This window comes from Ochlerotatus camptorhynchus, unplaced genomic scaffold, assembly GCF_037179485.1.
Source record: "Ochlerotatus camptorhynchus isolate MF236.1 unplaced genomic scaffold, CSIRO-AGI_Acam_v1.1 ptg000257l, whole genome shotgun sequence".
NCBI classification, from domain to species: domain Eukaryota; kingdom Metazoa; phylum Arthropoda; class Insecta; order Diptera; family Culicidae; genus Ochlerotatus; species Ochlerotatus camptorhynchus.
This window is the reverse complement of record NW_027040747.1, coordinates 2583922-2597467: the sequence shown is the minus strand read 5'-3', so window position 1 is coordinate 2597467 and position 13546 is coordinate 2583922. Positions and strand designations below refer to the sequence as shown.

Sequence of the window (13546 nt, the reverse complement as noted above, 5' to 3'; positions counted from 1 at the left end):
AAAAAAAAATATAATATGTATAAATCAATGAAATTCATGGTGAAGTATTGAATATCAATAACTCGTCAAAGTTGATAGAATATTACAGTCATCAACATGATTTGTTCTCGAATTCTGTATACATCGTACAGCGTAATATTAGGAACGCAATGACTAATATGCAGCAATTTGGATCTAATATTCAACAGCTTTTTTTTTGTATTCGTCAGATGTGGTATGTGTCTCCAGTAGGATGCCTTGACCACTTATCATTTTCAAGAGCTGACATCTACTAACTAGACGTGAAAAAGAACTGGCATCACTGATAAGATCGAAATGTGGTGGCTTGCTCAATGCTTCAGTGATGCAACCATGACAAATGCAAGCACATTCCCAACTAAAACATTATTTGCGATGAATGTGATTGTGAGTGTTATGTCTGTTTGTCTGTGGTAAAACTTCCTCTCAGTAAGAACAATGCGGACCACATAAGAGTGCAATTTATGTAGATGGTCATTTGGATGGTATTTTAGTGCCATAATTGGATTATGTTTTTGGAATGCGGTTTGAAAATTCAGTACAATGAGTGTATATAAAGCGATGAACAGTGAAAACATAGGAATACAAATGTAAATACTTCCGAAGTCGTCGCAGTCCACTTCTACCTGTAGCTATTCCTAAAAAACTCCTCTTCTTTGTCTCTACGGCTGGCGCTGCTTGAGATTAGAAAGGTAGGCAGTGAATTCAGAAGAACTAAAATGCCCGAAATGCAATGCGTGTGACACTGACGACACTTAAAAATATTGTGCAATAGATTCCTATTCGTCTATCAGGTTATCAACATATTTGTTGCGCATTGCTTATTTATGGAGTAATGTTAAGCTTAAATAAGTATTGTTCAGTCTTTAGTTCAGCTAACTTATTGAGGTTGACTTATGGGGGTACAATGCGCTTTAAGCACTACTAATCAACTATATATATTCAGCCTGGTGTTAATAAGCTTGGTACACATTAAATCAACCAGTTATCAGCTTCTGTGCTTACTGTTCAGCTTGAATTGTTACTTGGAAAGCGGTGTCCACACTACGTGGGATTTGACATAATTGGTTACAATATGAAATATCTCAAGATCCTGCCCAGATAGAAAGTTACTGTCTTAGGCAAAGTTGTTCAAGAGATCAAAGCTTATTGCTTTGTGCACAATAGTTCATAATTTTCTCACTACGCGACACTAGTATACACGTGAACTCCTCACATATAAAATATCTCGAGATCCTGGCCAGATAGAAAGTTACTGTCTTAGGCAAAGTTGTTCAAGAGATCAAAGCCTATTGCTTGGTGCACAATACTTAATAATTTTCTCACTACGTGACACTAGTATACACGTGAACTCCTGACATATATCTCGAGATCCTGGTCAGATAAAAAGTTACTGTCTTCGGCAAAGTTGTTCAGGGAGTCGAAGCCTTTTGGCTGGTGGACAGTAATTTAGATTTTTTTTCACTTCATGGCGCCTTAGTATACACGTGCAATTCTCGCATATGTGATAGTTCGAGATCCTGTCCAGCTAGAAAGTTACTGTCTTCGGCAGAGTTGTTCAGGGGGACCTTTTTTTGCTGTTTTATTTAAGCATTCCGATAAAAACCCAATTTAACAATCGGTAAAGTTGCTTAGAGTGTCAAAGCCTTTTGACTGGTGAACAGTACTTCAGAATCTTTTCGATACGTGGCGCTAGTGTGCACACGTGAAATTTCACACTTTGGAAAAACCTTCTACTTGATGCGTTTTCAAGGACAAATTATTTGAACCAATAGCTTTTTAGATATGATCAGATTAGCGACAGGTAGTTTTGAGCTTTTCTAGTGAAAAATCACTGCTATTTAGTATTTTTGTAACTTTTTTTGAATTCATTCTCGTCAATGGCACTATAATATTTTAATGCTATTTTTCACATGTTCTGGACAAATTTTTCATAAAATATATTATATGAAATCATAACGAGCTCATTTATTTACTTATGTTTATGTTTAATTGTGGTCCTAAAAGTGGTTTTTATGACATTAAGCCAAAACGTTCAGCTTTGGATGTATGATGAATTCAGATAGATTAGCAGGCATTGATAGCAACTGATACTTCAACAAAGTACGCTCAAAGTATTAGGAAATAAAGACTCCTGCCTTGGGTGAAAATAGCCCATTTTTTGATAATTTGAACATCATCCGGTAATCAGTCTGTTTACTGTAGTAGCTGTAACAAAACAATTTCTGAACATCAAATCTACATTAAAATACCTTCAAAATAGCGTACCAAGATCAAAAATAGCTTGCATGGTTTTGGAGTAATCTCTTTTTATAGATAAAACTTCTATTTTTTTTTCTAAAATCCAGTGTTGTAACCCGGACGGATCTAGGCACTTAAGAGCAAAACCAAATAAGACATTTGTTCAGATTGCCAAAATAAGCGTTTTAGCAAAGTTTCGTTCAAATCGGTGGCATCGAACACACTGTCCACCAGCCAAAATTCTTGACCCCCTGAACAAGTTTGCCGAAGACAGTACCTTTCTACCTTTCTACGAGAAATACATGTGTATACTAGTGCCACGTGTATGTATGTATGTAAGGTAGCCACCATCCCTTCGAAGATCTTGTCTTGTATGCAGCTCCACTTAATAGCAAGATCAATTTGAGCTACCGATCTGAATTCACAATATCGTTGTATGAAGGGCCAAAAACGGTGGGGTGGACCCGTAAGCAGAGACACTTACGCGAAATCCACGGGAATTTAAGAATCTCCTTCCAACGATACGATCCAACAAATCGAATAACGCAATTCGCAATACTTATTAAGCTTCCTACAGGATGGTTTGTTAAGAAGGGCGCGTCAATCTCACTGAAACTGTTGGAGTAGAATTCACACCATCACAATCGAATCGGTAGGATAAAGAAAATGATAGTGTTTATTCCCTCCTAGACTCCGGTTGTCATACCACTCCAATCGTCCAGTTTCAGGTCAAATGATACCCTGATGCTCCCTCCCAACCCAGTATTTATTTATATATATAGTAAACATATGTAATGGAGAAATGAAATATATCAGAACATTAAAATACGTAATAATGAAAATACATTTATATGGATAAAAAAACTGGTATTCCGCAATGAAAATAATAATTATTTTACATACAATATGATGCAGCTCTATGTCTCCTCAACTCCCAATAAGGAAGATGTAACCCTGAAATTTCCAACAAAAGACACAGAAAAGGAGATTTTGTTAGTAAGTTGGGTTCGTTGGATCAGGATTCACCTTGATAAGTGATGCGACCATGGTTTTAAATGAATCAGTGTTATCATGCATTATACTTGGATTTGCCCGAAGCCAAAACCAAATGGTGTATCATTGGGCCTTATTACGGGTGTCACTACACGGTGATAAGAAAGTGATACTCAGAATAAGAGCCGTGATTACCGTACAAATCAAATGTGAATCACTTCACCGTGACGACAAGTGACAACTTTTCACCGTGATGTGACATCCGTAATAAGCCCCCTTATAATATAAATCTGAAGACGTTCCATCATCGAAATGCTGAAAATGAACATAGAGCATGAGCATGAGCAAAATTGATCGCCCGCGACTGCCAACACCAAAGAGCTGAAAACCAATTCAAACAAATCAAATCAACAGACAAAACCAGGGTGAAAGCTGTAAGAGTGAATCATTACAGTATAAATCTAGTGATGTTCCGTCATCAAAGAGCTGGAAGAAAACTCAAATAATTTAAATCAATAGATCCAGTCTGAATGAAGGCTGCAAAAAGAGAATAATTATACAGCAATGACCCCATTTTGTCAGCTAGCAAAGTATGCGTATCTTAAACATTCATCTTGAAGGAGGAAGGTATGAAATTACAATTATGTGGAATTATTGAAAAATAACAGTCTGATGCGCGGAGAGATTGACAGGATCGGGCCATAACTGTAATGTGAATATTAGGAAGATTTATCATCATCAAACTATTCTTGAATTGACCTGGAAGAATGCTTGTGAATAATTGTTATACAGATAAATTAAATTGATAAACTAAATGGTTCAAACAACAACTCCAGCCTGTAAAAAAGCTGAAAATAGGGAATCTTTACAATGTGGATCCCCGACGGTCTTCTACTCAGTAAGCAAAAGCGGCAGCCACCAGGCTAGTCGATCTGCTCAATTTAAATATTGAAACCTTATTTTATGAAGTTCTTAAGAATACCAATTGAAACACAATGTAAACAAATAAAAGTTAAGAGTCTCATCCGAATCAAATGATTCCAAACGATACGCATTCATAGAAATTAAGTTTAAATAGACAAAAGTAGAAAAATGGAACAATCTCACCAAATCAGTCCAACTGAATCCCTTGCAAGCAGCTATGTCACGCTTGGTGTAGTAGCTCCGATCATAGACCCGCCCTACGGGGATCAATCCTCTGGTCGAATGTAGTCGATTGCTCCATGACGCGAACACGAAGCGACCGCTCACAAAATCATACAACGCGTAAACAAACTGAAATCAAAAACTATCGCACGCGACGCCACAAATTTCTGTACCGGGAGCACAAGCGAAGAAAAAACAAACAACGCAGATAGCGACACTTCTTCTGATGCCTGCAAACATGATGCATCACGTTTTCTTTTTCGATTCCAAAACTTCTCGGAAAGCGAGAAAACCACCAATCACACACGTATAACCGTCCGGGAGGCAGAGTGCCAGCGCTAATCTGGCAAAATCAGCGAACGCACGCACAAAACAGAAATAAACTTATACACAACCGTATCCGAACAGGTTCGAAGCTGAACTGATGTGTATACTAGTGCCACGTGATGAAAAAATCTGAACTTCTGTTCACCAACGAAAAGATCTTGATTTACTGAACAGCTTTGCCTAAGACATTTACTTTCTATCTGGTCAGGATCCATCGATACTAGCGCTACGTAGTGAATACATTCTGAACTATTGTCCACCATCCAAAAGGGCTGAACCTCCTGAACAACTTTGCCCAAGACCAGTGTTGGCAAAATCAGAAATCAATTGATATTTTGCCGCTCTCATGCGCTCGCAATATCACGCGTGATATTGGAACAAAATATCATGCTTGATATTGATTTTACCAGCTCCTTTGATATTGCGAAACTATTCACAATGTGCAAAAATCAAGTTGAGAGATAACTCGACACAAAAATGATTCCATTGCACATCGTTTTTTTTTTTAGAAAGAGAAAGCATGGTTTGCTATTTCTTTTTAATCTTCACCGATGGCAGACGCGAAGGGACTGCTGCAAGCCGTTATGGAAGTTTCGGTTGCATTCGGGTGTAAAGCAAAAATCATTAAACTCAATCTCACCACAGTTTGGTGAGATTTGCAGTTGGTGAGTTTTGTTAGCTTGATATTTCGAGCTGCGATATCATAGCTTGCAAAGTTAACCGCTGTAGTTTGCTTGTTGATTTTTGTCTACGAAAATCAAGCGTGATCTTGGGAGTTGGTGAGATTTGATTTTTTGATATTTTCCCAACACTGCCCAAGACAGTAACTTTCAACTGGTCAGGATCTCGAGATATTTTATAGGCGAGAATTTTACGTGTATACTAGCGCCGCGTAGTGAGAAAATTCTGAACTATTGTGTACCTAGCAATAAATTATCTTCTGAACAACTTTGTACAAGACAGACAACAGACGTGACGTCACGTCTGTTGCTTCATAAGAAGACGCGAGTACGAAAGAGTCCACTAGTTTCCTTTCTCCTCACCTCTTATACCGCACATCGGAATGATATCGGGTACAGAACTGTCAAACTGCATAGTTTTTTCTCGCTTTGACAGTTGTGTCCCTATTAGATGTAAGGAAAAGATGTTTCGACAGCAACGACAGCGCTATTCTTCCTCTATAGTTTATTAGCTCTATTGTAACTCACCAACAAAATGGTAATGGCCCTTCATCCCAGAAAGTATAAGCACAGTTAATTATTGGAATAAAACAACGCTAATGTTAATGAACTGAATGAATAAATCTATGACCTTCAACCTCGCAACTTCGAAGTCGTAGCACTGCAGGAACTTTGCTGGACGGGATAAAAGGTATGGAAAAGCGGGCACCAACTAGCTGGGAACCGGCTTTGTAGTGCTGGGTAAGATGCGCCAATGCGTGATTGGTTGGCAGCCGATCAACGCGAGGTTGTGCAAGTTGAGGATAAAGTGCCGTTTCTTCAAATACAGCATCATCAACGTGCACTGCCCACACGAAGGGATACCCGACGACGAGAAAAAAGCGTTCTATGCGCAGCTGGAGCAGGTGTACAACGGCTGTTCGCAACGGGACGTCAAAATCGTCATCGGCGACATGAACGCTCCTGGGGGGACGTGCTGTCAAATCAGCCTACTGATCATCTTGTATGAAACTGGTTCCAAACGTAAACAAACGCTATAAGTTTCTTATGGCTTGTTTACGTTTGGAACCAGTTATGCGAGGAAGGCGACGATTGTTCGTATTTGACAGCCACCTCCCCCCTTGGAACGCTCAGGTAGGACGGTAGGCAATGTATAGACCAGAAATCGGGCCAAACAGCCTGCATGACGTATCGAACGACAACGGCCAACGATGCGTGAACTTTGCAGCCTCTCGGGGTATGGTAGTTCGAAGTACCTTTTTCCCCCGCAAGGATATCCACAAAGCCACCTGGAGATCATCTGACCAACATACAGAAAACCAAATCGATCACGTTCTTATCGACGGGAAATTGTTCTCCGATATGCGAACATAGCTTCGGACCACTACCTAGTTTCAGTATGCATGCGCTCAAAACTCTCGACGGTGCATAACACCCGTCGAAGTCGAACACCGCGGCCCAACATTGAGCAACTACGGGACGCCGGAGTTGCCCAGGACTACGCGCAGCCGCTGGAAGTTGCACTACCCACGGAAGAGTAGCTTGGCGCAGTTTCTCTTGAAGATGGCTGGAGGGACATCCGTTCAGCCATTGGTAGTACTGCTGCAGCGGTACAATGTACCAACAATCAATACGAAACTAACGATTTTAAATTGGCTCACCACTTTAGTAGCCTATTGGTCCCAAGCAAACGATTAACGTACCCTATTCTAGTTGAAATTCTATTACTACACTATGTTTGTTTTGATTAGCTATGAAAGTTTGACAGATAACATCAGGGGTGTGTGGATTCATGCAGAACATGCAGGGGTGAGTGAAATAGCTTGGGACTGCTTGGGACCGTTGTTCTGCCAAAAATAATAATGATTTTCTTCGGGACCCAGTGGTCTTAGAGTTACCTCTATGAATGTACTGCGATCCTGGACCGAAGAAATGACTACAAAAATGTAAAATGGAAAAGTAAATTTCGACAGTGATCATGCATAAGGGCGAATACGCGATGATCGATTCTCTTCATCGACTTTCTCTTTGCATTGCTACAGCTAAGCGAAACAATTTTCTAGAATTTGTTCAATGCAGAGTAGTAACAACAATCAATACGAAACTAACGATTTTAAATTGGCTCACTACTTGACTAGCCTATTGGTCCCAAGTAAACGATTAACGTATCCCATTCTAGTCGAAATTCTAGTACTACACAATGTTTGTTTTGATTCGCTATGAAAGTTTAACAGATGAATGGAAGGGTTCGTGGATTTTCCTATGTTTCGAGCGGTGAGTCGATTAGCTTGGGACCGAAGATAGTACCAGAGCTGAGCCAAAAAGTTATGCACTGTTCTTCGGGACCTTCTGGTCTTAGAGTTACCTCTATGGTAGTAACAGGTTGTATTGGCTATCAAAAGGAACAGCAAACGCACCGAGAAACGTTAAATCTAGCGAGTTATTAACAAAAGAGAAAATCGACGAAGAGAATCGATCATCTCGTTTAGGCCCTTATGCATGCTCACTGTCGATTTTTACACAATATAATGAATATTTCCAATTAGTATTTGGCGTCAGATTACCAGCTTTAGTTGGCGTTGCCGACACCGTCGAAAAATCTTCTCTCCCAGCAAATATTGATACACTCAAAGATAAATTAAATCATAAAAGCTTAAAAAGTATGCAGTTTCCCGCTTCACCTTATTGAGTCCGAGCCATGATTACTTCGGCAATAGTCATGCATGATTAAAATCGAAATAATCTTTCCAGTATTAAATTTTATTCTTTTTGAATACTGATATATAATCAAAAAAGATTAAAATTCAATCATAAATTATTAAAATAGAATCTAAAATGATTAAAATTTATTCAAAAAAAGATAATCTACAATCTAATCAACCATGATTAAACTGGGATTAATATCAGATGCTTATTTTTTAATCATTCGATATGATTAAACTGAGTTTAATGTCAAATTGATTAAATTTCAAGCAAAATGGGAATAGTTCAATTTATCAGTGTAGTTTCTTATGGGAATTTTCAGTGAAGTGACAGGGTAGTACGAAGTCTGCCATGTTTCACGCACAGTCTGACGTTTGCTTATGGATTTTACCATAGGAGTAAAGAGCTGTAGAGTCGCCGTCATCGCCAATAGCATGCTCTGGCTGTCAGTTGCGTCTAATTCTCGATGAACATTTCAAATGGTCCTATCTGCATTGATCGATTCTCTTCATCGACTTTCTCTTTCGTCAATAACTCAGCTGCAAAACCTTTCCCTGTTGTATTTGACATTTTGGACGCTAGATAAGAACCTCCTTTATCAAAATATGTGGTAGAATTAGCGCAAAATCTGTTTGCATAGCAGTGGTTATGAAAAGAGAAAGTCGATTAAGAGAATCGATCAAAGCAGATAGGACCATTTGAAATGTTCATCGAGAATTGTTTTCCTAGAAACGGTAAAAACATGATATCGACAGTGAGCATGCATAAGGGCGTAAACGCGATGATCGATTCTCTTCGTCGATTTTCTCTTTTGTTAATAACTCGCTAGATTTAACGTTTCTCGGTGCGTTTGTTGTTGCTTTTGATAGCCAATACAACCTATTACAACTCTGCATTGAACATATTCTAGAACATTGTTTCGTTTAGCTGTAACAATGCAAAGAGATATATTATAATCGATTCAAACTCATAATACACGATGAATGAGAACGACCCAAATTAGAGTTTAATTCACTCATAATCGCCAAAAGTGCAGGAACTCGCAGCGATGAGTAAATTTTCCGCTGAGATAAACGTTGAGGAACTTCCTGCACTTTATGTGATTTGGGTCGTTCTCATTCGCCGTGTAGAATAGCATAATTTGCTTCATTTGATTTGATTTTCCTTCAAATAGGGTATGCATTAAGTATAGGAAAAACGTGCCGAAAGAGGGGAGGGCTTAAATTTTTCCTCACTTAATGCATGGCCCCAAATGCAAAAACAATTCTTGACAAAAATGGGCATACTAGGGTATAGCATTAATTTCACACTAGGGTAAATAAACCATTCCAAAAAGAAGAAGCCTACCCGTCCGCCCTATGATAATTAATTTATAAATACCGTCCTGGCTATCCTGATTGAAAGTCAACCAATCACACCCACCGGGGGTATTCTGTTCGTTCCAGTCAATCTGATTAGGATTTTTCATCTTTCTTTCTCCCTTTCCAACAGGCAACAGTGAAACTGGCAAACTTACCAAGGACCTCGTGGATGGTGATTGCAAAAACGGCGTCGACGGTGGCGTGGGGGCCACCGGGGAGGACGTCGTCCTGGCGATGACCACCTTCGGTCAGATCAAGGCTGCCTCGCGAAAACCGGGCCACTGCATGGACCTGGCCGACTCCGATCAGCGGGAAACATGGTCCGGGAAGGTGGACTTTCTGCTCTCGGTCATCGGATTCGCCGTCGATCTGGCCAATGTGTGGCGCTTTCCGTACCTGTGCTACAAAAATGGTGGCGGTAAGTTATATAATTCCTTCTTACATTCTCCTGTCCTGTAAATGGGTTCTTTCTACGCTCTTTGACGACACGGCGTGTGTAATAATGTGTGAAAAATGGAAAGCAATCACCGTGAATAGCGGAGCGGGTGGAGAAATATGTTTTATGTGTGAACTACTCGTGGAAGGGGAGTTGAGAAAAGCTCAAGGAAATGGGCTTGGCTTCTCGTTCCATCACAAAGCCATGCTCGGGAGCTCACTTAGCTCAGAAGCGTTGCTCAAAGTTGACAATGATGGCAAAGTCTCAAGCACACGACGGCATGAACGCGCATTCTGAAGTGCCAGAAATGAGAGTGCTTTAAAATTGAAATAAAAGCTACTTGGCAAGGGGCAAAAAGAGGCGAACGTGAAATGGGGTCATTTTCACATTTTGCCACTTGGCTTACAACCCCGCGCCCCACCCGGGCCTGGTCGGGTCGAGCCGCAGATTGCTGTCAATAAGATGCCGGTGTGCATGAAGCCCACCCCCTTCAAGTGTCGGAAAAAAGAGGAAATATGCGTCCGGAGAAAGAACTGCCCTGGTCGTCAGCGTCAGCAGTGTCGTCTTTGCCGGGGACGGGTCCATGGGTGGGAAGCACTTTTGTCGCTATTCATCTAGAATATTGGTTGCGTCGCTTAACAATGAGAAAGGAAAAGGCAAAAATCGGTAATGCTTTTAAGTAATATTCGATTGTGTATGGTTGAGGGATTCCCTGATGGATATGAGGGAGGGAGTGAAATTTGTGATTCGTTGGAAGTGGATTTGATTTTTTTTTATATATTTTTGTTAGCAATTGCGGATGACTCTCAATTTGCAATCCTAGCTTTACAACGGATTTCCTAGTAATCTTCAAAGCAGATAAAAACAACTCAAGTTCTGTCTGAGCATTTATCTACAAATGGTCAGAAACTAATCCGGGTTCTACTGAGGATAAAATAGCAGGATTTTTTTACTCTGGAAAAATCAGGAGCTTGTTTCAAAAGATCTTGTCTAAGAGAATATTAAAAATTATTATTTGGATAAAATCAAAGCCACAATAATTCAGAAATTTTCCCGCGAAACGAAAATACTGAATACTGAAATTTTTAAACCACAAAAAATCATCCACGCTAGTAGTAAACTTCTCCCCCCGTCAATCTCAAAGAACTGCTCCATACATTATTACGAGCAACCTGTTGCTACCGGAAGCTGTGGCCACTCGTTCTGCCACTGCTACTTATTCCTCCCCATAGATCATCCCTTCGCATTCACATACACGTTTCCACATTTACTTTTACGCTGCTCTGCACAATCCGGTATGATTTGTTGCGCTCTAGTGCTGCCGCTAGTCACATCTCACTTCTTCCGATTCCGATTTCGCCGGCAGAGCTGCGGGTGAACGTGACAGATTTCGTACGATTCATTTCCTCCCGTGTTCGCTTCCTTTCGTCGCAAAATCCACAATCAGATGCTGGGAATCGCTCTGGACGGGGGGTGTGAGTAGTCGCCACAAAGCCAAAGTTGAGTGGCTCGCCTAGAAGAAAACGGAAATTTCCTCTTTTCCTTCCGCCGTCTTCTAATCGTGTGCTTTCTTCTTTCGCTGCAATCTCAACCTCCATCCAGTTTTTTTTCCTTCTTAATTTCGAAGGAAATCGGGGTGTGTGTAGATGACGACTTTCGGCCTTGTTATCCTCACGCATCGTCACATATAACCGTCCATCCAGTTGGACCGTATTGCTTGATGCCGGTTAACCATGCCAGCCAGCAGAGAGGATCGTCGTAGGTTTGTATTTTTTCTATATGTTCACTCAACCGCGAAGCAGGTCTTCATAGTTCTCGTCGTCGTCACGCTGCCTGGTCGCCGGCTGGGGGAGTGGCTCGCCTCCTCTACTACGGGAGGATTAGGTGTGATTTCACTTAAACTACTTCGCGGATGTGAGTTGGTGACGCGGAGCGGAACTAGATGAGATTTCTTGGACTTTATCAAGAACTTGTGGTGAACGAAATGGGAGAACGGAATGGGAGGCATGAAATCCGCTTGATCCCTGTGCTATGGGGTATTATAAATTATTATAGCTTTCAACAAGTGGTAATGGATCTGCTTTAGCGTTGCTTTTATCATTTTTTTTCCTTTATCGAGCTTTCCTTTTCTTTAATAGTTAAAATTTAAGAACGTTTGTTTGACACTGTGGGCACATTTTAGGTAGTTGTACCAACCGGTGGAAACTTAAGATTTTAAATTGGCTTACTGTTTGACTAGCCTATTGGTCCCAAGCAAAACGATTAACGTACCCCATTCTAGTCGAAATTCTAGTACTACACTATGTTTGTTTTGATTCGCTATGAAAGTTTGACAGATAAAATGAGGGGTTCGTGGATTTTCCTATGTTTCGAGGGGTGCATCGATTAGCTTGGGACCGAAGAGAGTACCAGAGCTGAGCCAAAAAGTTGAACACGTTTCTTCGGGATCTTCAAGTCTCAGAGTTACCTATATGGTTTTACTGTCTTACCTGACCCATGACGAATATACGTAGTATCCACAAGATATGGTCCCACGGATGCAATGTATATTAGTTATGAGTTAGGTTGGACAGTGGGTGTACCGAAAAACTTGAATCACATGAAAAAGAAAATTATAGGCCTTAGGTCAGATTGTGTTTTAGGAATATTCATCTTTCGAAGAACTGGTCTTCTTCTTCTCCGCATTCCAAGCTTATTGCTTATCGTATATTCGCTTATTGCGTGCTCTCAACTTAGTGTTCAAGATGCACTTACACAGTTATTAATTGAGAGCTTTCGATGCCTGTAGCATTTTTTCATTAGTATAATTGTGTGGCAAGTACAATTCTACTCTATACCCAGGGAAGTCGAGAAATTTTCAAACCCGAAAAATGCCTAGACCGAACTCAGCCACCTCCAGCATGATCTTGCTTTGTAGCTGCGCCTTTACCGACTTAGCTAAGGGAGGCCCCGAAAAACTGTATTGAATTTATTTCCGATCAGACATTTGGTTCTGAAATTGGCGTAACTACCCGACCGGATTGGAATAACTAAATTTTATATTGTTTGGATAAGTTTTAATTTTATTATTATTATTATTATTTTATTTTATTTGTTTTTCTTTACGCATATTTTTTTTTTCCTTTTTTATACCGAAATCTGTTGCGGAGGTACTTAAGACCTCGCAATGGATGAAATCTATGATGGCGGGGGTATTTCGCTAGCAGATATCTCCGTTGATGAGGCTGTTAAATCTCTATCATTCGAAAATCTGCTTCTTACTGAAGAGAAAATGGATACCTCAGGGGATTCTACTTCAGACCCAAAACGAGCACTGGAGCTTACCCAAAGGTGATGTCTAAACAACAGCCTCCTTCACTCCCTGACCCCCTTTCTACACCATCGCCCCCTCGTCCACCTGTTCCCCCCTACTCCAACCGTTCCCTTAAAAAATTCTGCGACCCCCCGCCATAAAGCTTACCCAAGCGGCTGAAAAGGTCCGTGGGTTGTTTTTTCCGGCCCAAACAAAAACCTTTGAATATTTTTAAGGTGACGCCAAACAAACTGTGCGTTACCGTTGATGACCAGGCAAACCGGATTGTTGCCTATGAGCTTTTTATGATGGAATATCGAGTCTACATCCCCAGTTGCGACGTAGAAAT

At 40.5% G+C, this 13546-nt stretch overlaps 1 protein-coding gene across 2 annotated transcripts in view; it reads left to right on the top strand.

Moving 5' to 3' along the window:
- The window catches only part of DAT (Sodium-dependent dopamine transporter), a 110757-nt gene that overhangs the window by 73352 nt on the left and 23859 nt on the right, over positions 1 to 13546 (top strand). For both annotated transcript variants that reach the window (XM_065226638.1, XM_065226639.1), the window contains one exon: positions 9600 to 9887. In XM_065226638.1, the coding sequence (XP_065082710.1) occupies positions 9600 to 9887 (288 nt within the window). The remainder of the gene's footprint in view (positions 1 to 9599; positions 9888 to 13546) is intronic.